This window comes from Ipomoea nil, unplaced genomic scaffold, assembly GCF_001879475.1.
Source record: "Ipomoea nil cultivar Tokyo-kokei standard unplaced genomic scaffold, Asagao_1.1 scaffold1043, whole genome shotgun sequence".
Lineage (NCBI taxonomy): Eukaryota > Viridiplantae > Streptophyta > Magnoliopsida > Solanales > Convolvulaceae > Ipomoea > Ipomoea nil.
The window spans coordinates 13118397-13140906 of NW_017617471.1; the positions used below are offsets into that span (position 1 = coordinate 13118397).

At 35.2% G+C, this 22510-nt stretch overlaps 1 protein-coding gene across 1 annotated transcript; it reads right to left on the reverse strand.

Moving 5' to 3' along the window:
* Positions 1-14528: 14528 nt before the first annotated feature.
* LOC109182303 (solute carrier family 40 member 3, chloroplastic) lies at positions 14529-22032 on the reverse strand. The gene is made up of 14 exons (XM_019332439.1): positions 21574-22032; positions 19683-19890; positions 19499-19562; positions 18799-18923; positions 18633-18722; positions 18376-18552; positions 18174-18248; positions 17929-18030; positions 17724-17841; positions 17503-17649; positions 16421-16527; positions 16215-16328; positions 15692-15992; positions 14529-14971 (listed from the first exon to the last, which is right to left on the reverse strand). The coding sequence occupies exons 1-13, from the start codon at positions 21717-21719 to the stop codon at positions 15699-15701; spliced, it is 1767 nt and encodes a 588-aa protein (XP_019187984.1). The 5' UTR covers positions 21720-22032; the 3' UTR covers positions 14529-14971; positions 15692-15698.
* Positions 22033-22510: the final 478 nt, after the last annotated feature.

Here is a 22510-nt window from a genome sequence, read left to right on the forward strand (position 1 = left end):
GGGAAACAATTAAATGCACTGGAACTTTGTTGTAGCTGGTTAGTTTGTAATTTGTATTAGTTATAATTCTTTAAATTGTAAGTTTCTAGTTTGTAAAGTATAAATGTTTACTTTATAAATGTACGTATAAATAGAAAATGTACAAATAGCATGTGGTAAATTTAAGAAGTTTTATAATTAAAATTAAAATTTTAAAATGTACAATTATACAATTATATAAGTGGGTCGGGACTGGATCAACACAACCCATATTCTAATATGGATTGGCACAACACTATCTACGTTATTACCCAGTCGGCATGACACAATTCACTTGTTGTCACTGCAATTAATAGTGATGGGCTCTTTGGGGGCCTGAGTTTGGGATGTGCTCCTCTCTGCGTAGAAATATATGGTTTGATATTGAGTTTCGAAGCTAAATTTGTTCAATTTATCTTTTTATAGACTTAGGGAGAAATTCATGGGACCATAATATAGTTTGAGAAAGCCGCAAAATCTGAGTTATCAAAAAAAAAAAAAAAATTAATATTGACTTTAGAATGATACACTATTTTTCCCTTTTGCTCTTTCTATTTCAAATAGTTAATACAAATCGTGTGACACTTCCATTGGTGCAATTAGCATTTCTCGTGAACTACGGGGAATGCCGAATGGAGAAGGCGCACGTTTTGTTGGAATCTTTTGGGCACACTACAGCGTAGCGGGTACGTACCGTTGACCCTGTTATCGACATACCAACAAATTCATTATTGCCATTTGCCGAGAATGAAGAAAAATAATATAATAAACTTTTTTTGCACTTCTAAATTATTAATTGGAACACAATTTTTGATGCACACTCTTCATAACCCAATGCACTTTTCTTTGGATTAAACAACCTTCAGCAGCATATTCCCAGAAGCCTCCATCGTATCCCATGAAAAATGGTACAACAAAACACATTTTTTAATAAATTGTCGTAATAGTTTTAATCTAGCAGTTGGTTTAGGCTATACAATTCTTAAATTTTGCATTTTGCCTCAAAATTTGAATGCGATGAGACTCTCAATGATGTCAAAGGTTCCAACCCCTCAGTTACACACAGACACATATTTCAGCTCAAATGTGCCGCGTATTAACGTGTGGTCGGTGCAGACCTACCAATAATGTTTAGAAAAATACACAACAATGAAATGCACGCACCATAAAACGCACTACACACTCAAAAAATGCATCATACTTCTCACACCTAATTGTGCATTTTCGAACACTGTGTGGTGCGTTTATGCATACCTAATGGTGCGTGTTTTGGTGATCCGTAACTAATGGTGCATTTTTTGTTGTGTGTTTCCTAACACTATTGTTACGTGTTTGCATAACTATTGGTGCGTCCGCACTAATCGCACGTTGAGGCGCGAAAATATATATATATATATATATATATATATATATATATATATATATATATATATATATATATATATATATATATATATATATATATATATATATAGTTGCGTTCAGGTGCGAACGGTGCGTCCAGGAACGAACTGCGAACTATCCAGCGCGCGCGACGTGTCCAGATCTAGGTGCACCTATAGTTATAAGTAGGTGCACCCGATGAATGAATGCTAACAATGTAAAATTACATGCACTTGAAGGTGAAAATAGATGCACTTGTAAGTGATTTTACCCAGCACTTTTACTTGCATAGGTGCACCAACTACATGCACTTGTAGGTGAAAGTAGGTGCACCCGATGAATGAATGTTAACAAGGCAAAATACATGCACTTGTAGGGGAAAGTAGGTGCACTTGTAAGTGATTTTACCTGCATTTTTTACTTGCATAGGTGCACCAACTACTTGCACATATAACACATTTACATGCACGAAAGGACGATAGCGCGCGCTGGTTGGTTCGCAGTTCGCTCTTGGGCAGCCGTTCGCACCTGAACCCGACCATATATTTTAGTACTCACATTATTGATGTAATTTGAACCGAACAACCCTACATACATTAGAAAGAAACTAATTATTTGAGTATGCATTGGAAGAATTTGGAGATTAAATATTTCGTATTACTAGCGTTGTTGAAAAAATCGCTAGGCGCCCAATTTATTACTATTATTATTATTATTATTATTATTATTATTATTATTATTATTATTATTATTATTATTATTTTTAAATTTTTTAAGAATTCATAATTACGGAGTATAAAGTATTTAATTATTAAATACTTTAATAGTTAAAACAATAATACATTAATACTTAATATTAAAATATTAAATATTAACTTAATTACCTAAAGAGCATCTATAAATCCTATAATTGATTAATTGTAAATTGTATACAAACGACAGCATTGGATTGGAGGATGAGTGAAATTAGTTTGGCGGGGGAAACACGATTTAGAAATTAGACAATTAGTAAGGTGATTTTTTTAGGGTTATTCGCTCAAAACAACGTCGTTTTGAGCGAATAGCCCTTAAAAAATGCGGGACAATGTATATTTGGCCAACTAGGCGCCTGGCCGTGTAGAAGGCCGATTTTGGCATTGTTCGAGGTGGCCGAGTGCCGCCTAGCTCCTAGGCACAATTTTTTTAACATTGATTACTAGTAAATAGTAATAGTCTGTCTTACTTTAAATCTTAAATTTTTATTTTTATTTTTTGGATGACGATGGAAAGTGATAATTAGTATCTAAAAATGTACATTAAATAATAAAATTTTTATTAATGCGGATAGAATTGCATGCAAATAGCTTGACATTGGCGAGAGGAGTGCTTTGAGGATAGATTTGCTTTCAAAGTGAGGTTTGCAATTCGTCATCTGATAGGAATCTTAGTGTTAATTTTAGAAATGCTCATTGGGAGAAAAAAAAAATCAAACATTTATGTCTAGTTATTTAAAATTAAACACTTGTATCTTGTGATAATTATACGGAGTATATAATTATGCAAACTAATTAGATTCAAAATTTTAAAACTTGTGAATTTAACACCAATTTTTTGTATATTGTAATAATTATATTCAATTATAGTATTCAATACGAATTTTTTTTTTTTTTAAAAAGCAAACTATGAATTAAAATCATATTTTATAACATATAAAAATGGCATGCTTCCCATGAAAACAATGGTTCGTGTCAGAAATGTGGACAAATCTAGATCATCCAAGATGATATTGTCAAATGGTACTAAATGGTTTCATCTCTAAAAGTTTAACCAAAGAGTTTTACTACATGTACTTCCTATTTCTACTCTCTGATGTGTCAATTGATCCCAACCCAGACGACACAAAAGGGTAAAAGTGTCCTAAGTAGCAATGAATGCATATGTTGTTGACAGTACTACTGTATTTGACCTTCTAACTTTGGGTCTGTTTGGAAACCTGGAAAATGACTTCTGGAAAATGAGTCATTTTCCAAAAGTCATTTTCATTTCCTGTGTTTGGCTGCACAATTGAAAACTGTCTTTTGGTGTTTGGTTCGTTTTCCAGAAAATGATGGAAAATTGTCTTTTGGTGTTTGGTTCATTTTCCAGAAAATGAACAAAATGGCATACTTATTTTTATTAAACATTTTAATTATTATATACAGAATAATATATTTTTATTTTTGTTTGTAGAATATAACCATTTTTATTACAAATTATATGCAACATAAATTTTGATTGTATTTAATTCTAATGCCATTGCTCTCTATCTTTCTAGTACTAAAACTATTGTCACAATATGACAATTTGAAATCACAATTACATGTTAGAAACAACATAAACGCATAAATAATCAAGTCTTGAAAATTAAAGTCCACAGTCGCGCCTGAACCTCATTTGTCACCAAGTATTCAAATATCTTACATAGGTCATCTTCATGAAAGCCATCACCTATGCTCATCACATCCGCAAACAACTAATTTTCATCAATACCGGTATTCAAAGATTTAATTGTCGTGGCAATGCTACCGAGTTGTTCAGCAATTTCATCCACCTTCAAGTCAAGTGTCTTTCGCTTCCGACCGGATCTTTGAGACAACGAAGTTGATGCAGATGTTTTTCCCTTACTAATTTCTTCAAGTCAAGTGTCTTTCGCTTTCGCTTCCATCCGGTAATACTATGAGGTTCGTATACAAAGATAAAATGGCTCTCAAAACACTTCTAAAGTAACGATGAACTGTCTCAGTTGACCTATAATACCTTGACCCAATTACTCGAAAGCGTACATTGTGACCTATTATATGTAAAAATATTAACACTTGTTCCTTAATACTTACGGCTCTAGTTGTGCGTAATAAGTTCTTAGTAACAAAAATGTCACACAATTTATAGAAGGAAATAGGTCGCATTCTAATAACGCTAATGCATTTGTTATCACCCTCACACAAGATACTATTTATGTAACTCTCTCGCTCATCATCTCTATTGAGGATGTCATGTTCTGTTTGGTTTGTATTCCTAAGTTGTTGCAATAGAAGGACTCCCATAGCTAGTATAGCATTTGCTGCACCCATAACAGTTGCACGCACATGATTTCTATCCATCTATACAATCAAAATAATATGACAACAAATAACAACAATTAAAATTAACACATAACCACAAATTAAGCAAAGCATCTTATTATATAATCAGTAAAAAAAAAATACCAGCAACAAGTTCACGGTTTGGCATAAAAAAATAAAAACAAAAAAAAAATTGCAACTAGTTTCGAAACCAATTGATTTCTGCATCGGAAACCATTCCCTGGTTTCTGATCGGAAACCAGTGCGTCACTGGTTTCCAATTGGAATCCAGTGAACACTGGTTTCCGATTGGAAACCAGTGACGCACTAGTTTCCAATCGGAAACCAGACTCACTGGTTTCCCCAGCCATAATATTTGGAAAAAAAATTAAAAAATAAAAATAAAAATAATATACCTTGTAGTTGGAGGAGATGTGTTGGTAGTTTTGTTGAATGTTGAAGAAGCAGTGAAGGGAGAAGAAGCGTGTCTATGGATGTTGATCGAAAGATGGAAAATGACTTCCGCCAAAAAAAAGGGGAAGACATTTTTCAGATTTTAGCCCTCATTTTCCATTGACTAGAAGTTATTTTTCTTTGACTATTTCATTTTCAGCCTTTTCAGAAGTCATTTTCCGGGTTTCCAAACAGACCCTTTGTTACGATTTGTTGCTTAACGTTATGGTTGATAATGAAGAAAACAATAAAGTTAAAGAAAGATATAAATTACATGATTTATATGTTAGAAGTGTATTATTAAATAATAACAAGTGCTCTGTATGAATAGGAAAGTTTTTTTAAAAAATGTACATTTTGAATGATAAAGTATACTGTAAAATAACTGTGCAGTATAAGAATAATAAAAAAAATACAGTGAAAACTTTTATCAAAGTTTATACTTTTAACTAATCTATGGTGCATTTTTAACATTCTTATTGTGCAATTTTAACTATTATGTAATGTACTTTTCTATATTGTACACGGGACGCACTCAGGTGCGAATAAGTGCCCAGGAAGAAATGCGAACGAATCAACGCGCGACACGTGTCCAGATCTAATAACTTAAAAAAAAATGCGGTGGCATTTTTGTAAATAATTGAACATCGAAGTGCAAGTAAAATATCTTATAAGTGCACCTATTTTCACCTATTAGTGCATGTAATTTTGCCTTGTTAGCATTCACTTTCCGCAACCATTCATGCACCTGGGTGTGCTTATAACTATATGTGCAACTATTTATAACTATAGGTGCAACTACTTATAACTATATGTGCACCTACTTTCACCTATAAGTGCATGTAATTTTGCCTTGTTAACATTCATTGATTTGAGTTCACGGGTAGTAATACTCCTGAAAACCACTCGCAAACATTCATACACCTAGATGCAACTACTTATACCTATGTGTGCAACTACTTAGAACTATTGGTGCAACTATTTAGAACTATAAGTGCAACTAAGTATTGATGCTCGGTGTAAATTTTTACTTGCACCTATGATACATTTTACATGCACTTGTAATACATTTTACTTGCACAGTTGCACCTCGATGTTCAATTATTTACGAAAATGCCACCGCATTTTTTTAAAAAATCAGTGTTTCTCATCCATTAGATCTGGACACGTGGACGAACAGAATACATTCCTATTTCGCGCCTGAGCGAGCCATTCGCACCCTAGTGCAAGTCTATTGTACACTTTTAACTATTTTATGATGCACTTTTATATATATATATATATATATATATATATATATATATATATATATATATATATATATATATATATATATATATATCCCCACACGAGAAAGAATGAAGAAGCTATAAATGATGTTGGGAGCTGCTATATATAGTAAGCAGCCCCCTCCATCCCACCCACACAAATAAACATGAGTGGCGCAAGCCACAATTATAGAGCAATTAGTGCTGGCCTAAAAATTTAAACAACAATTTATAGTCACTCATTCTATTTTCTCTTTTCTCTTTGAATTATTCCCAACAATTCCGCACATATTTAAAGAGGAAAGTAAAAGGATAATGCCTGAGCGGAAGTGAGCGCTGACCTTAATGTCAGTGGTTTAGACCCTAAACTGACACGTAGTGACTTGAGTAACTTTCTCCTTAGTAGTGAATTGAATCTTGGACTAGCCAAAGAGAGGTAGTTTTGAACTCATGTGCACACATCAACACCCAATATGCAGATTTTTTGAAAGTCAAACTCTTTGACTTGTTATGAATACCCTTAGTATTCAAATATGTTATGTCTATCTCAATATAAACTTCTACCATGTCAAAGTCTATCTCAACATGAAATTTTAACTCTTACAAGTCTTACAGCATTGTAGATTTTTACGTCTTGTCAAGTCCATCTCAATACAGATTTTTAACTCTATCAGGTCTATCTTAGTATAGACCACCATTAAGGTTTATAGAGTAGTTAAAGACATAAAACAGTTGTAAGTCTTTTCTTTCTATCATAGACGACACTGTCTTTGGCAATGCAAACGACAATTCGTGAATCACAATGTATATGTAGTGAGGGTGTTAGCTAGACAGCCCCATAATTTCACGTTTATCAACATATTTTTAGCCGCTCAGCTTATTGGAATACCCCCGTTATCTTTCATAAGAAATCCTTTTTCACTCAAGTCAGGAATCTTGTTAGGTCTATCTCTAAATAGACCACCCCAATCAAGTATAAATCATTAAGAGCACTTTTGTACTCAAGCATTATGCGGTGAATTCCTTAAGTTCATCTCAATAGAACCACCCATCTCATAAGGTTATAAATTAATTAAGAGATGTAGCTCAACCTCACAAGTACACACATTATAAGAATGATCATGATCGACCATTTAGTGTACTACTTTGTGATTCTTTTCATGGCTTCGTTTCACCACAAAAGTGGGATCCACCACGTATACATTATCACTTGGACTTTAACTCCTTCCAATGACTAATCCTCATAATTAGCCTTCAAGTAAGTTGATTCTCTTGATCAAACATACATGCACTTTGACGAGTACTTCGTTTACTCATGAATAATCCCTTAAGATTTTAATGGTTATCATGAAACATTCTCTTTTATCATTATTCTCAATATCACAGAGAAATTTTTAGAGAAAATATAAGGAGTTAATCACCCGCACAATGCAACGCTTACACATATTTTTGTCAAATTTATTTAATGTCTTACCCAGACTGATTCTTGGTGCCCAACATTAGCTCCTTTGTGGAGTGAGTTTTGTCGATTTACTTTGTGGAGCATTATTGTAGCTCCGCACTTTGCCTGATGCACACTCAATAGTTCCCTTTAAACAAGAATTATAGGTCTTTCATGATGACTCAACCAAGAATTTAAATAATGATATTATATACAAATATTCATTGTTAGTAAGCCATAGAGATAATGTTGTCCTCATGCTACTTCAAATTGAACAACATAATCACAAATTCCACATCATATTCTTACAAGAAAATAATCTCATACACAAAAAATATGTTCAAACTAACATTTATTAAGAAATATCTCTCAACAAGGAGAATTCAAAGTTGTCACCTGCACAACTTTTCATTCGCTTAAGGAGATTAAAACTCATATAAAGCATTCATATGATGCAGGTCAATATTACTATTACAGTACTTCAACAATTTCTATTGCAAGGCTTTGATTGTTTAACAACATATGAAAGTCAGTCTCATTTCAGGTGGAGATCAAGTGGCCCTATAACTAGCCTGCATGATCGAGTGGTGAAACCGAAGTTTATTTAAAAATCATCTCCTTAGACAGAGTGTTCAAGAATGATGACATTTTCATGTTCTCATTAAATTGCAATTGAAGCCTTTGATATATGCTCTTATTTTATTTTAGTAAAAATATTTGTGCAATATCTGTATCAATGTCATTAGTATTCAACATACTAAAGAAATAAGTACTACTAAGTAATCAAAAATCAGGCAACCCAACTAGTATTTAGTACTAAGAAAATCATACTTCATGCGAGCCCTTAGAGCTAGAACAATTATAATTACTCAAAATAACTACTTATTTAAAGAGACTCAATACTCATCTTGTTCTGTAAGATTGACTTTTGTTAGTTTTGTCTTTGCGATAGTAGCACTGGTATGCTCGGTGTCCTTACTTTCCGCACACAAACTTTTTCCTTTGAACTTCTTGACTTTTTTACTCATTTTGTTGTAGACAGTTCTAACACTTTGATTTTCAGTATCATTGACACCGTACTTTCCCGACAGTGATTCCCAAATGACTTTTACCGAATTTTGTTTGACATAGATGTCGAACAAATTGTCATTCATTTGTGACAGGAGGTATCCTCTGACTGTCGCATTATCATTTCTAAATTGCATCAGAGTTACGCCCGGTTCTTGACCCGGAATGTAATCTATTTCAGGACTGTTTTCTCTCGATTCTTCATCCGGAGTGTAACCAAGTTCATGGTTAGCTTTGGTAGCACCAAGAGGAGAGAACATTGCTGGAGTAGGTTCAGGTGCAACTAAATACAGCATGTAAACCAACTTTAATTGTTTAAAGAGGGTACGCATTCTTTGAGCCCACCTTTTGTAATTTTTTTCATCAAACACAGTGATCTTTGATAGATCGTGTATGACAAAAGGTGTCATAACGTTAAAGGTTGACTGTTGCTGAAATAACACTTTCAACTGTTGGAGAATATTCGCAACATCAACGCGCGGGCGGGAAACTTTTTAAGAAGCACGGACACAATAGGTGTATGATAGAAGGGAAATATGTGTCGTGTTATAATAACACTGCCTTAAAAGCGGTATTTGTCCGATAATGGTGAAGTTAAAACCCTGACACGCTTTTGACAGGCTACACAGACCTACTACGGATAGCTTGCACTAGCAATCACGTAGGCGAACCTCACTATTGTTCAGACTAGACAGACACGAATGTTGAGTGTGTTCTAAAAATGAAAAATGATGTTAGGAGCTGCTATATATAGTAAGCCGCCCCCTCCATCCCAGCCACACAAACAACATGAGTGGCGCAGACCATAATCATAGAGCAATTTGTACTGGCCTCAAAAATTAAACAATAATTTATAGCCATTCATTCTATTTTCTCTTTTCTCTGTGAATTGTTGTTGTAGCCTGTGCGCCACTCATGTTTGTTTGTGTAGCTGGGATGGAGGTGGCTGCTTACTATATATAGCAGTTCTAACATCATTTTTAAAACACTCAATATTTATAGCTTCTTCCTTCTTTCTCGTGTGAGGATTAATAATATTATATAATATATATTCGTGTATGCCTATTAAAGTCTGAGGAATAGTGAGGTTCGCCCAAGTGATTGCTAGTGCAAGCTATCCGTAGTAGGTCTGTGTAGCCTGTTGAAAGTGTGTCAGAGTTCTAACTGCACCGTTACCGGGCAAATAACGCTTTTAAGGTAGTGTAATTATAACACAGCACAAATTTCCTTTCAACCATACACTCATTGTGTCCGTGCTTCTTAAAAGGTTTTCAGATCACGCGTCGACGTTACAACTATTCTCTAACACTTAAAAGCGTTATTTCAGCAATAGTCAACCTTTAGCATTATGGCACCTTTTGTCATACACGATCTATCAAAGATCACTACGTTTGATGAAAAAATTACAAATGGTGGGCTCAAAGAATGCGTATGCTCTTTGAACAATTAAAGTTGGTTTACGTGACGTATTCAATTGCACCTGAACCTATTCTAGCAGTGTTCTCTCATTTTGGTGCTACAGAAGCTAACCATGAACCTAATTACACTCCGGGTGAAGAATCGAGAGAAAGCAGCCCTGAAATATATTACATTCTGAGTCAAGAACGGGTGTAACTCTGATGCAGTTTAGAATTGACAATGTAACAGCTAAATGATACCTTTTGTCACAAATGAATGACAATTTGTTCGACATCTATGTCAAGACTCGGCAAAAGTCATTTGAGAATCATTGTCAGAAAAGTACAGTGCCAATGATACTGAAAATTAAAGTGTCAGAATCGTCTACAATAAAAGGAGTGGAAAAGTCAAGAAGTTCAAAAGAAGATGTTTTATGTGCGAAAGCAAAGACACCGAGCATACCAATGCTACCATCGCAAAGGCAAAACTAACAAAAGTCAATCTGACAGAGCAAGATGAGTATTGAGTCTTTTTAAATAAGTAATTATTTTGAGTAACTATAATTGCTCTAGCTCTAAAGGCACGCATGAAGTATAATTTTCTTAGTACTAAATACTAGTTGGGTTATCTAAATTTTGATTACTTAATAGTACTTATTTCTTTAGTATGTTGAATACTAATGATATTGATTGAAATGATTTGCGCATAGATATTGCTTAAATATTTTTACTAAAAAAAATAAGAACATATATCAAGGCTTCAATTGCAATTTAATGAGAACATGAAAATGTCATCATTCTTGAACACTCTATCTAGGAAGATGGTTTTTAAGTAAACTTCAATTTCACCCGACTTGGGAGTGCTTAAGAAGTATGGTGTTAATCATGCAGGCTAATTATAGAACCACTTGATCTCCACCTGAAATGATGTGGACTTTTATATGTTGCTAAACAATCAAAGTCTTGCAATAAAAATTGTTAAAGTACTGCAATAATAATATTGATCTGCATCATATGAATGCTTTATATGAGTTTTAATCTCCTCAAACGAATGAAAAGTTGTGCAGGTGACAACTTTGAATTCTCCTTGTTGAGAGATATTTCCTAATGAATGTTAGTTTGAACATATTTTTGGTGTATGAGAATATGATTTGAAATTTGTGATTATGATGTTCAACTTGAAGTAGCATATGGACAACATTATCTCTATGACTTACTAACAATGAGCATTTGTATATAATATCATTATTTAAATTCTTAATTGAGTCATCTTGAAAAACTTATACTTCCTGTTTAAAGAGAAATTATGATAGGTTGAGATAACCGAGTTTGTTGAAATATATTCAACTATTGGGTATGTATCAGGCAAAGCGCGGAGCTGCTATAGTGCTCCATAAAGCAAATTGATAAAACTCAATCTACAAAGGAGCTAATGTGGGGCACAAAAAATCAAACTAGGTAAGAGATCAAATACTTTGAGAAAAAAATATTTGTAAGTGTTGTATTGTGGGGGAGATTAACTCTTTATATTTTCACTAAAAGTTTCTTCGTGATATTGAATGATAAAAGAGAATGTTTCATGTTAATAGCATGAAAATCTCAAGGGATTATTCACGAGTAAACGAAGTACTCGTCAAATTGCATGTAAGTTTGATCACGAGAATCAACTTACTTGAAGGCTAATTATGAGGATTAGTCATTGGAAGGACTTAAATTTCAAGTGATAATGAATTCGTGTTGGATCCCACTTTTGTGATCAAATGAAACCATGAAATGAATTACAAAATACTACACTAGTTGGTCATTCCTACAATGTGTGTACTTGTGAGGCTGAGCTACAGCTCTTAATGAATTCGTAACTCTTTGAGAATGGTGGTTTTGTTGAAACAAACCTAATGACTTCACCGCATAATGACTTGAGTACAAAAGTGCTCTTAGTGCCTATACTCAAAAGAGGTAGAGTCAAGTATTGTGCTTATATGCATCTATGTGGATGACATGCTAATATTTAGCCACAAAATAGATGCTATAAAAGAGCCTAAACAGTCACTCTGTGATAAGTTTAACATGAAGGATCTGAGAGAGGCCAATTTGATACTTGGAATGAAGTCATAAAATTCGAGAATGGCTACAAGCTATCACAAGGTCACTATACAGAGAAGCTATTAAGGAAGTTTAATAGCTTTGAAGTGACTCATGTACAAACTCCCTATGATCCGAGCGTAACGTCAAAAAACACCGAGCGTAAAATTGTCAAAAAAATTGAGATAGGTGTGTCACAAGAAGAATATGCCAAATTAATTGAAAGTCTGATATTATCGCTCTTGCGGTAAATAGACTCAATTGATACACTCATAATCCAAATGACACCCACTGGCATGCACTATACTGGATTCCCAGCAGCCCTAAAGGGGTACTGTGATGCGAACTAGGTAAATGATAGTAGGGATGTAAGCTCCATCCGTGGGTATGTGTTCATTATGGGTGGAGCGACAATATCGTGAAAATCCACGAAACAATCGTGTATAACGAGACCAACTATGAAAGCTGAGTTCATAGCGCTTGATCTAGCTGGACAAGAGGCCGAGTGGCTAAGAAACCTACTAGCAGACGTGTCGTTGTGGGATTGTACTACACCTGTGTCCATACACTGTGATTCTCAAACTGCTCTGTGTAGCAAAGAACAGTGCTTACAATGGAAAAAGAAGGCACATAAGAGTCAGACATGAATATATAAGACAATTGTTCACGATTGGGGTAATCGCGTTGGAGTATGTGAAATCCGAGAGGAATATTGCAGATCCTCTCACTAAATGACTAAATAGAAAGGTCATCCTCGATACATCGAAGGAAATAGGCTTAAAATCAACAAAGTAAGCCAAACTTACGTAAAGCAACTCAACATGAGATGTTCTAAGTAAAGGTCTACGCAGAGGTAAACCCCAAGTCAAAGAGCATGACTTCCAAAGAACCTGCATAATGGGTGCTGATGTGTGCACATGAGTTCAAAACTACCTCTCCTTGGCTAGTTCAAGATTCAATTTACTACTAAGGAAAAAGGTACTCAAGTTACTACGTGTCAGTTCAAGGTCTAAACCACTGACATTAAGGTCAGCGCTCACTTCCGCTCAGACATTATCCTTTTACTTTCCTCTTTAAATATATGGGAGATTGTTGGGAATAATTCAAAGAGAAAATAGAAAATAGAATGAATAGCTATAAATTATTGTTTAATTTTTTAGGCCAACACTAATTGCTCTATGTTGTAGCCTGCGCTACTCATGTTTATTTGTGTGGCTAGGATGGAGGGAGCTGCTTACTATATACAGCAACTCCCAACATCATTTTTAGAACACACTCAACATTTATAACTTCTTCCTTCTTTCTCGTATGAGGATATATATATATATATATATATATATATATATATATATATATATATATACATAAATTTTTAACATCAATTAATATAATTATTACAAGACCCAAGTATTTGATATTAAATTAAATTACTAAAAGTTAAAAATGACAAATATATGGAGTTTTATTTTTGCCAATAAGACTTGTAAAAACTATAGGAGATTGAAATGGTTACTATAGAAATCTGGGGTGAAAGGGGAATTAATGAAAGAAGTGGGGAGGGGGGGTGGAGGGGGGGTGGGGGAAGGAGTAAAAGAGTGGTAAGCAACACGGTTCAGAGAAATTGTAAAGATTTAAGAAGCTGTGGGGAGGGGGGAGGGTGAAGGTTATTAGCTAGCTGCAAATTTGGAAGAAGTGACAGTAGTGGAGTCTTTTCAAAGATAATATACATGGGGGGCACAGTATAGTTAAAAACCTGATACACAGTAGGAGGAGAGAGGAGGACCCCATTCAAAATTGTACTACTAAATGCTACTGCTCAACTTTACTGTAATCTGATTATCTGAATTATGAATCCACCAGTTTTAGGTCATGACCATGTGGGAGTGGGAGTGGGATGGGAGGGTCTCATACTCTCATCCCACTACTTCAACAAAAGGAAGGGTCCACCTCCACCCTCAACTCTCTCTCCTACTACTAAATGCCAACTACTCATGCCTAACTGAGCATTTGAAAGAATGTAAATCACGATAACTCGATGGCTCAACAGACATAGTCAAATGCCAGTACGCACAAGGAATTTGTCCATTTTGAGCATATCCCCACATTGCCGCTGCCGAGTTTCGAACCTTGATCTCTCCTCTCAAATACTACCTACTAAACTATTCAACTAAGCCCGTCTACCTATGGAGGCTACATCTAAATACTTACTTCATACTGTCATTTGCTGGCACTACACTAGTACACTAGTACTCTCCCCCTCAGATAGCCACATCAACCCATCCAATCCAATCCCACCTCGGCTTAACTTCAGCTCTTAAATGTATGTACTCAAAAATTCTTCAAATCAACAACCAATCCCATTGTTAGGAAAACACATTCTATAAAGAATCAATATTTAACAGAATGTTTATCTATATGTACAGTGGTGGATGTCTACAAATCTAAGATCCGCTGGATGGTAGGGTGGGTGATATCTGAAATCTGAATGCACAACATTACCTAACCTATTACCTGCTATACAGATCACCAAAGTTCTAAATCCGTTCATTGCATGCCGCTACATTATACAACATTAGGTAAATAAATGGGTTAACGTACCACAGCACTCTGAAAAAGTATTCTGCTCGCTAACCAATCCACCACCAAAATAAGGATCTCCGCAACCGCTGCACAATGGGGAAAATGTTGCACAGGCAGACAATCTCATCCTGCACACCAACCTTGTCATTTGCTGGATCCTTGAGACCAAATGGAAATAATGGACTCTAAATTTGCAGCTTTCTGCAATTACAAAGTCAGTCAAAAAAATATTTTACTCCGTAAGAAATATTACCCAGGCTGTCTAAATAACAATATTTGCAAAAAAGTTTTAAAAAATTATTTTGTTTCATGAAAAAATATATATATAACTGAAACTTTCAATCACTATAGAAAAAACAAGTTTGGGCGTTTGGCATGTGCACACTCAATAACTGAGGTTAGAGGTTAAAGACAAACTCCATGGAGTGTAATGGGTGGCAAGTAATAACCATAATTGAGGAAAAATAGAAGCACATTGCAAAGTTCAATACTTTGAAATGTTGCTTTCAGAGTTTCAGCCAGGTATTTTTATAGACTTCCCCTTGTGCATGGCATCAACCTAGAGACCTAGAGAAAGTATGACATGCCCGTATGGACAGCTCAGCTGGTCGCAGAGGTAAAATTTGTCACAAGAGACCAAGGATCGAGTCTCACACTCTCACAAGCAGCAATGCGGGAGCAACCTCTCAAAATGAAGGGGGCTCTTTGTGCGTAGTGAGCAAAAGTCTAGCCTCTGTTAGTCAGTTGAGTCACCATAATTTACCCCTCCACAAACTGTCGGGCCGGGGTTTGGGGGCGCCTGGGGTGGGCGATTCCACCTTTTGTCACAAGAGAAAGTATGACAGGCAGAATAGTATAGGATGAATCACATGAACCAAGGCATATAACCCTGCTTCCCGGAGAATATAGGACACTACTTACATTGATATTAAAACTGTGGGTCAAAACAGAAAAGACTCCTTTGTGTCTCTGTTGGATTCGCCAACCATCTACAGTATAACCAAGCTGCGCTAACTACTGATAGAACAGAGAGCATTGCTAGAAATCCAAAATGTGAGACATCATTTGCAATTATAGCAACCCCCAACATTATAGACTCTGCTAAACTTGCAATGGAAACCTCCGTAGTTCCAATAAGATTTGCTTTGGATGCTGGAATTCCAGTTTGTAAAATCTGTGCCCCTACAACATCATATGACATGTGCCCTATCCGTGATAATACCTGTGAAGATAAAATAGAACACTTTTCTCTTACACTCCAACAAATAATCAACTGGTTCAGTTGAAAAAAAAAATAAAATTAATTGAATATTATGCTACTAATTCCAACCATAATATAGCAGAAGCCATGCAGCAATTGATATCCACATAAATGTGAAATAGCATGTGTAGTCACTGATAATTCTTAAAATAGTAGTAGTGGAGTAGCAGTAGACAAACTCACTATCAGACCCAAGAAAAACAAAAGTTGTGTCTGCTGAGAAAGAGATCCAGTCCAATAGACAGCTACAGCAGTGCTTAAAAGTGACGCCTGCAATATCAGGGCAGCTGCTCCAGCCTGTAGACAAAATTCGTGAGACATAAGCCTAGACTTTAAATAATAATTTGACAAAAGGTTCAATTAATAACAGAATATGAAAAGAAAGAAACCTTAAGAATGCCAAATCTCTTAACCATCTTTGCAGACCCAAAAGTTGCTGCAATACCCATGAATGCACTCAATACACTAAAGCTACCAATGATAGATGGGTTTAGGCCTGAAACAGCATTTCATAATATAGGATCAGCAGAACACACCGAAGTACATAGAAAATTGAGGGAAAAATGTTGACTAAGTACTCAGTAATTCTTTTTCTATATATTTGAGAGCCAAAGATGGTTGATGAAAAAGTACTTGGTGATCAAGAAGGGAGTAAACCATGCAACAAAGGTGTAGAATATTTGTCAAAGACACAGTATACATTTCAGTGTTTCACACATAGAGAATAGATAAACAGTAAATCAAAGCAACCTCTAATAACAGTAAAACAATATTATTTTTGTTAAGCAGCAGTAAATAAATTTTAAGATTAAAATAATATAAATATTGAAACAAAACTATTTCTAATGCTTATTTCTTAAAGCAGCAATCTCATTTCATTCACAATAGGAACCCACATCCATAATGATGTAAATTATTAGTCTATATCCAACTAATTCATATAGCAATCATTAAAGCAAACAAGCAACTTTTATTGGTTTGAACCTCAAAAGTCAAAGTAGAAAATAGAAAATAGTATATAACCATTCATACACCAAGTGTGCTAGTGTCTTTTATAATGATTTTTAACATATATATGATCAAGTGAGAACATATTTAATTTAGTAGTAATTAAAAAGACTTAAAGACCTTTTCGGACAATAAGACCATGCAAAACTTGACAATTGAACTTTTTCAACATGAAAGAATAAATTTTAAGTAGAGATATAAAAAGAAAAGAGCAAGGGTAAAAATTCCACAGATATTGCAAAAAGGAAAAACTCCTAGACTTTATTAAACTATAAAATGTAAAAAATAACACCCAAGCCCATTTGAATTAGACAGTCACCATACCAAAGTGAGCTTATACCTACTTGTGATATTATCATAACAGTCAACACAAAAGGTATATATTAATTAGATTTACTCAAAGTCCAGTCAGCAACATCAGATAGATAGAAGCAGATGAAAACATATGGAGTCTAGAAAATACCACGCTGTGTTAAGAATGCAGTCATTAAACTACCAGGCGCAAGCACAACATTGAAGTATAATAACACACAGGCCATGCTTGCTGGAAGAACAGGCTGCTGGATATATTCAGCCCACCCATGCTTGATAGCTTCTATACTCATCCCCACTGGAAGTAAGAACAGTACGTTCAGTCAAAATTAAGAGTGAAATTCAAGTGCAAATAAGACAAGGAAAATTCACCTATATTTTCAGATTTCGGTAAAGATTCACTGGAGTAAGAAGGGCAACAAGTTTGCACAGATTTAGCACGGTCAAGAACCCCAGAAGAAAGCTTGTTGGTTATCCATGTCAAAAGAATCTACAAGACATAGTTAAAATCTCAGAAAGTTAGAATAATATCAGGATTTCATGAAAGAGCTCTCCAAGAGCAGCCAGGGTAAATTACCACAATAGGCAATGCCCCTATCATCAAACTAGCAGTAAGTCTTAAGCATTTCACAGGTTCATATTTGGACAGCAGGAAGCCAAACAGTGCTGCTCCAGCAACCTTAAGAAAATGATCATAACTAGTGTTAGTGTCAGGTGGTGAACTCTTTTCATTAGTAAGCATAGTAGCTAAAGTTTTACACTTTAGAATATCATCTCTTCAAGGCCTTTTCAGAAAGATTCAGAAACATATGTGCCAATCACCTCACACAAGAGATCAATTCGACTAAGAACAGCATTTGCTTGAGCAAGAGCAACTGGCCGGTTGGTACCTGCTAACTATGGGCATTTTGCAGAAAATAAAAGAAAAAAAAAAACACAAAATTAGGAATGCTTGAATGCTTAATCTTAAGTCAAACGGTGATTTGTACAATAGGAAGCTACAGAAATTTGAGTATAGTACTACCAAAACAACCCAATCACGTTCGACAGCAACCCCCAAAGCCAGTCCAGATAGCCTTTCAACAGCCCCAGCTAGAACAAATACAGCAAACCAAGGCCGGAAAAGAAGGAAGGGTGTAGCTGTGGCATGGAATCTGTGGGCATGAATGATCACTCCAACTGACAACAACTGAGCAGCTGCCTGACATAAGAGAAGCGTTATTAGAAGAGTTTTCTGGAGGAAGATTTTTGCCCAAATTGCTTGTTGACAAGAAATAATACCTGAACAATACTTAGACAATTAAATGCAGGTACCCTAGGAAAATGATCCATAAGCTTGCCTACCAAAGGGCCTCCTACAATTACAGCAACCTGTAAAGAGGGAACTGGTTATACACTACTATTAATCATCCAATACATTCTTCCTGCTACTGAATACTAGTTATACCTTAGCAACAAAACCCATAGATGCCACAGGAAGAAGACTTGGATGAAGCAATGCAATAGCAGCAGGCCAGGCAAAACTCCAAAGCTGTTCCACCAAGTTTCCAGCGAAGCAACTGGCATACAAAGCTGGTTGAATATATCACTTTTAAGTCAGAAACTGAACAATCAGCATTATAATGCGAAGCAATCCATAGGTTAACAATGAAACAAAATATTGATCAGTGACCTAATTTTAAGCCAGAATCTGAACATTCAGCATTATAATGTGAAGCAATCAATAGGTTACCGATGAAACATAATATTGATCAGTGATCTATTTATATATCTCTGCAGGATTTTCTTCAACAGATAACAGAAGTGTAATATCTATGGGTTAATGGATTTGGTATTTCCACATACAATTATTCACACTAGGAATAGTAATATTTAGAAGACAATTATTTAATGACTAACGAAGTGGCTATAAACAAATCAGAAAGTTCCTGAAGCTAGAACTAGTAAGTTAGAACATAGCACCATCCAGAAATGTTTTTTTAAATTGCATCAAATTCATCTGAAGAAAGATTACTATTATGTTAAATTTCCAGTAGTTAGGAAGGATAATAAGTTACAACAAATGGAAGTGGGTGCCAAAATACACAATGACAAAAAGCATCACATAACTGAGTGCAAGATATAGTTCAAAGACAGAGAGCACAAACCATATAATCCTGCTGGATGAGCAGGAGTTGCAGCAATGATATTCTGCTCCTCTTCTGATAAGACCTAGTGTATATCAACAATGAAGCATTAATAAAAGTAATTGTGTTATTTATCACTCAAACTATGAGAAATAATGGAAGTAATGTTACTAATGTAATAGACTATAGAAATCAGCAAGCATACTGGAAGTGTTGTCAAAATAGTGTCGACATATGTTCCCTTAGCTAGTAGATTCAGTGCTTCACTCTCAAGAATATCAGACTTGAGATGAACAACAGGAACTGTACAATTGCAATCAGCAGATTCAAAATTATCCAGAACTTCTTCATCAGTTGTGTCAGTAAAGATTTCAGCTTTTGCTATTGAACACCTAGATTTGAAATTATCCACCCTGCAATTAAGGTAAATTACTATTAATAAAATGATGAATATAGAGTATCAGCAGCATCCATCCAATTCAATATTTATACCCTATATGAAGGCAAAGCATTATTAAAGACAGATTATATGTCAGTGAAGCCTAGCTCAAGTATTTGGCTGAGGTCTCTAAACTATTAAATTCAATTTATACTGTTTATCATTTCACTTAATGTATGACTCTTATTCAGATTAGCTTGTTCATTGTCCAACACTTCTTCAACTTTCCATGGACTCTAGTGAATTATTAGTTCACTAGAAGTAGTAGATTAATTTCTAGTCCTTCATGCCTTGTAAAAATATATTAAAAACTCTTAAATCACACCTCACCCAAAAAAAAAAAAAAAAAAAAAAAAAAAAGGATTGAAACTTGCTATTCATCCATTTGAATTATCATTTCATTTCAAATATGTTGTTGAAAGTTTATTTCAAGCATCAATGATTTATGGCCCACAAACAAACAAATCATTAACAATAAGAAAGATAATTTCAATTACTCTCCTTTTGTCATCAAAATTTTCCTCAATACAGACCTGTCTACGGCAACAAACATGGACAGCCAACATTATTTTTCAAGCACCTAACTGAAGATTTTACTATATTATTTTTATTGAAGTCACCATTTTCCGTGGCATATCCACAACAATAAACTGTTCTACTTCCAAATCTCAAACATGCAAAAATGCAATTCACATTGTATCCCTGTAATACTATCCACTGAAGAATTTAGCAGTCCTGCTCCTCTCAAGTGCATGAAGGTCTAACCAAAAAATATAGTAAAACAAAGTATGCTTAAAATTCTATAACTGCACATGTCACTTATGAGGGAGGCAAAATAGTAAACTAACATGTCCCTTATCCAGAATAGTGAACTGTTCTATTTCCAAATCTCAAACACACAAAAATGTCATTCACATTGTCCCACTTAAATACTGTCCACTGAAGAATCTCTGAGTCTTGCTTCCACCATATCTATGCAAGCTCTAACCATAAAATTGAGTAAAGGAAAGTATGTTTAAAGTTCTCCAACTAAACACATCAAAGACAGAAATCACCATGGTGTATGGGCACTCCATTACAAATCTGTTATGTCCCCCACTTAGTGCAGTTGGAGAGAAATCATGTGACAGTACATTCTTTAAGTTTCTTTTTTTCTTGTGGGTTCCCCACTCCTTCACATTTTACCAAGGAAACGTGACTATACAAACTTCCTCTCTTATCCAAAATCGAGTGCCAAAAAATTAATACAGTAACAATAAGATAAGCCCCGTGAGTGGTGTAAAGACTGGAGCATCCCATCCTATGTCCTATGCACTATAAGTCTTTAGCAGAGTTTGCCCCACTCTTAACTAAAATATTTCCAGAAGTGATTGTTTTCTGGCCAATAAAGATCAGTATCTGCTCTTCAAATCATCCAATTAACAAAACCAACTCCTACAGACTGAAAATTCTGGTCACTTCCAAGTTCCAACATAAATTCCGTGAAAATACGCTACCTTATAGCAAGAAATTAAATGTTTTGCATGCAGAATTCCTCCATAATCCATATGTCATTATAAATTTATAATTCACCCCAAATGCTCATTTCAATTAAGCAAAACAATATTAATAAAGCACTACAGAGCTGCAATCTTGAAGTGTGAAAGTTAGGTGAGACCTTAGGGGGGTGAAGTGGGGAATCAACCATCGACGAGAAGAGAAGCAATGGCGTATTCTAAAGCAAGACGGCGGCGGAGAACGAGGCTGACAGAGAGTGAGGTGAGCCGGTGAGTGAGCATGAGCAACAGTGAACACACCCACCATGGATACACGCTCTTGAAGCACCAGTCCTCCTCCGCTTCAACTGATCCTTCTGCCCGGAAACTACTCATGCAGCCTCCGAGAAATGCGTCGCTCCGGCGGTGAACAAGCGTGAAACTGGGCGTTCCGGAATGGAGAAAACTAGGGTTGAGAATCCGATAGCTATGAACAAATGGATTATAAGAAGTGATAAATTTATCGGAATCGGAATAATATTATAAGGGGAGGAGTTTTTCCTTATCTGGGAAACTACGAGGAGGGTTGATGAAAGGATCGAAGGCGGACATTTTTACGCTGACGTGGCCCGCTTCTCTTCCAGACTTCCAGAATCAGGGTTAACATATATTACTTCCTAAATTTTATTATCTAACTATAGCAATAACATAATGAATAAACACTTAATACAATTTATACTATTAACACAATTTAATTTCAATTAAGGACTAATTTTATTGGCTCTTATTAAATTTTATTATAGTTATGTTCAAACTTATAAAAAAAATCCATGTGATAATTAGAATTGTAATATAAAATTTTTATTAGATTTAAGTGTAATATTAATAATTAGAGTTGCGAGTTGGGTATTATCCGCACCCGCAAAATCTTCGCAGGGGCGGGTATAGGGTAGGAATTTCATTACCCGCGCGGGTGCGGGGAGTGGGTTGAAAATGCGGGTGCGAGGGTGGGAGATATACCCCCCGCACCCACCCCGCCCCATTGCCATTCCTAGCTGGTTGTGTCACAGTTGATAATGCTTCCAGCAATGATAATGCTCCATGATTCTTGAAGAAGAA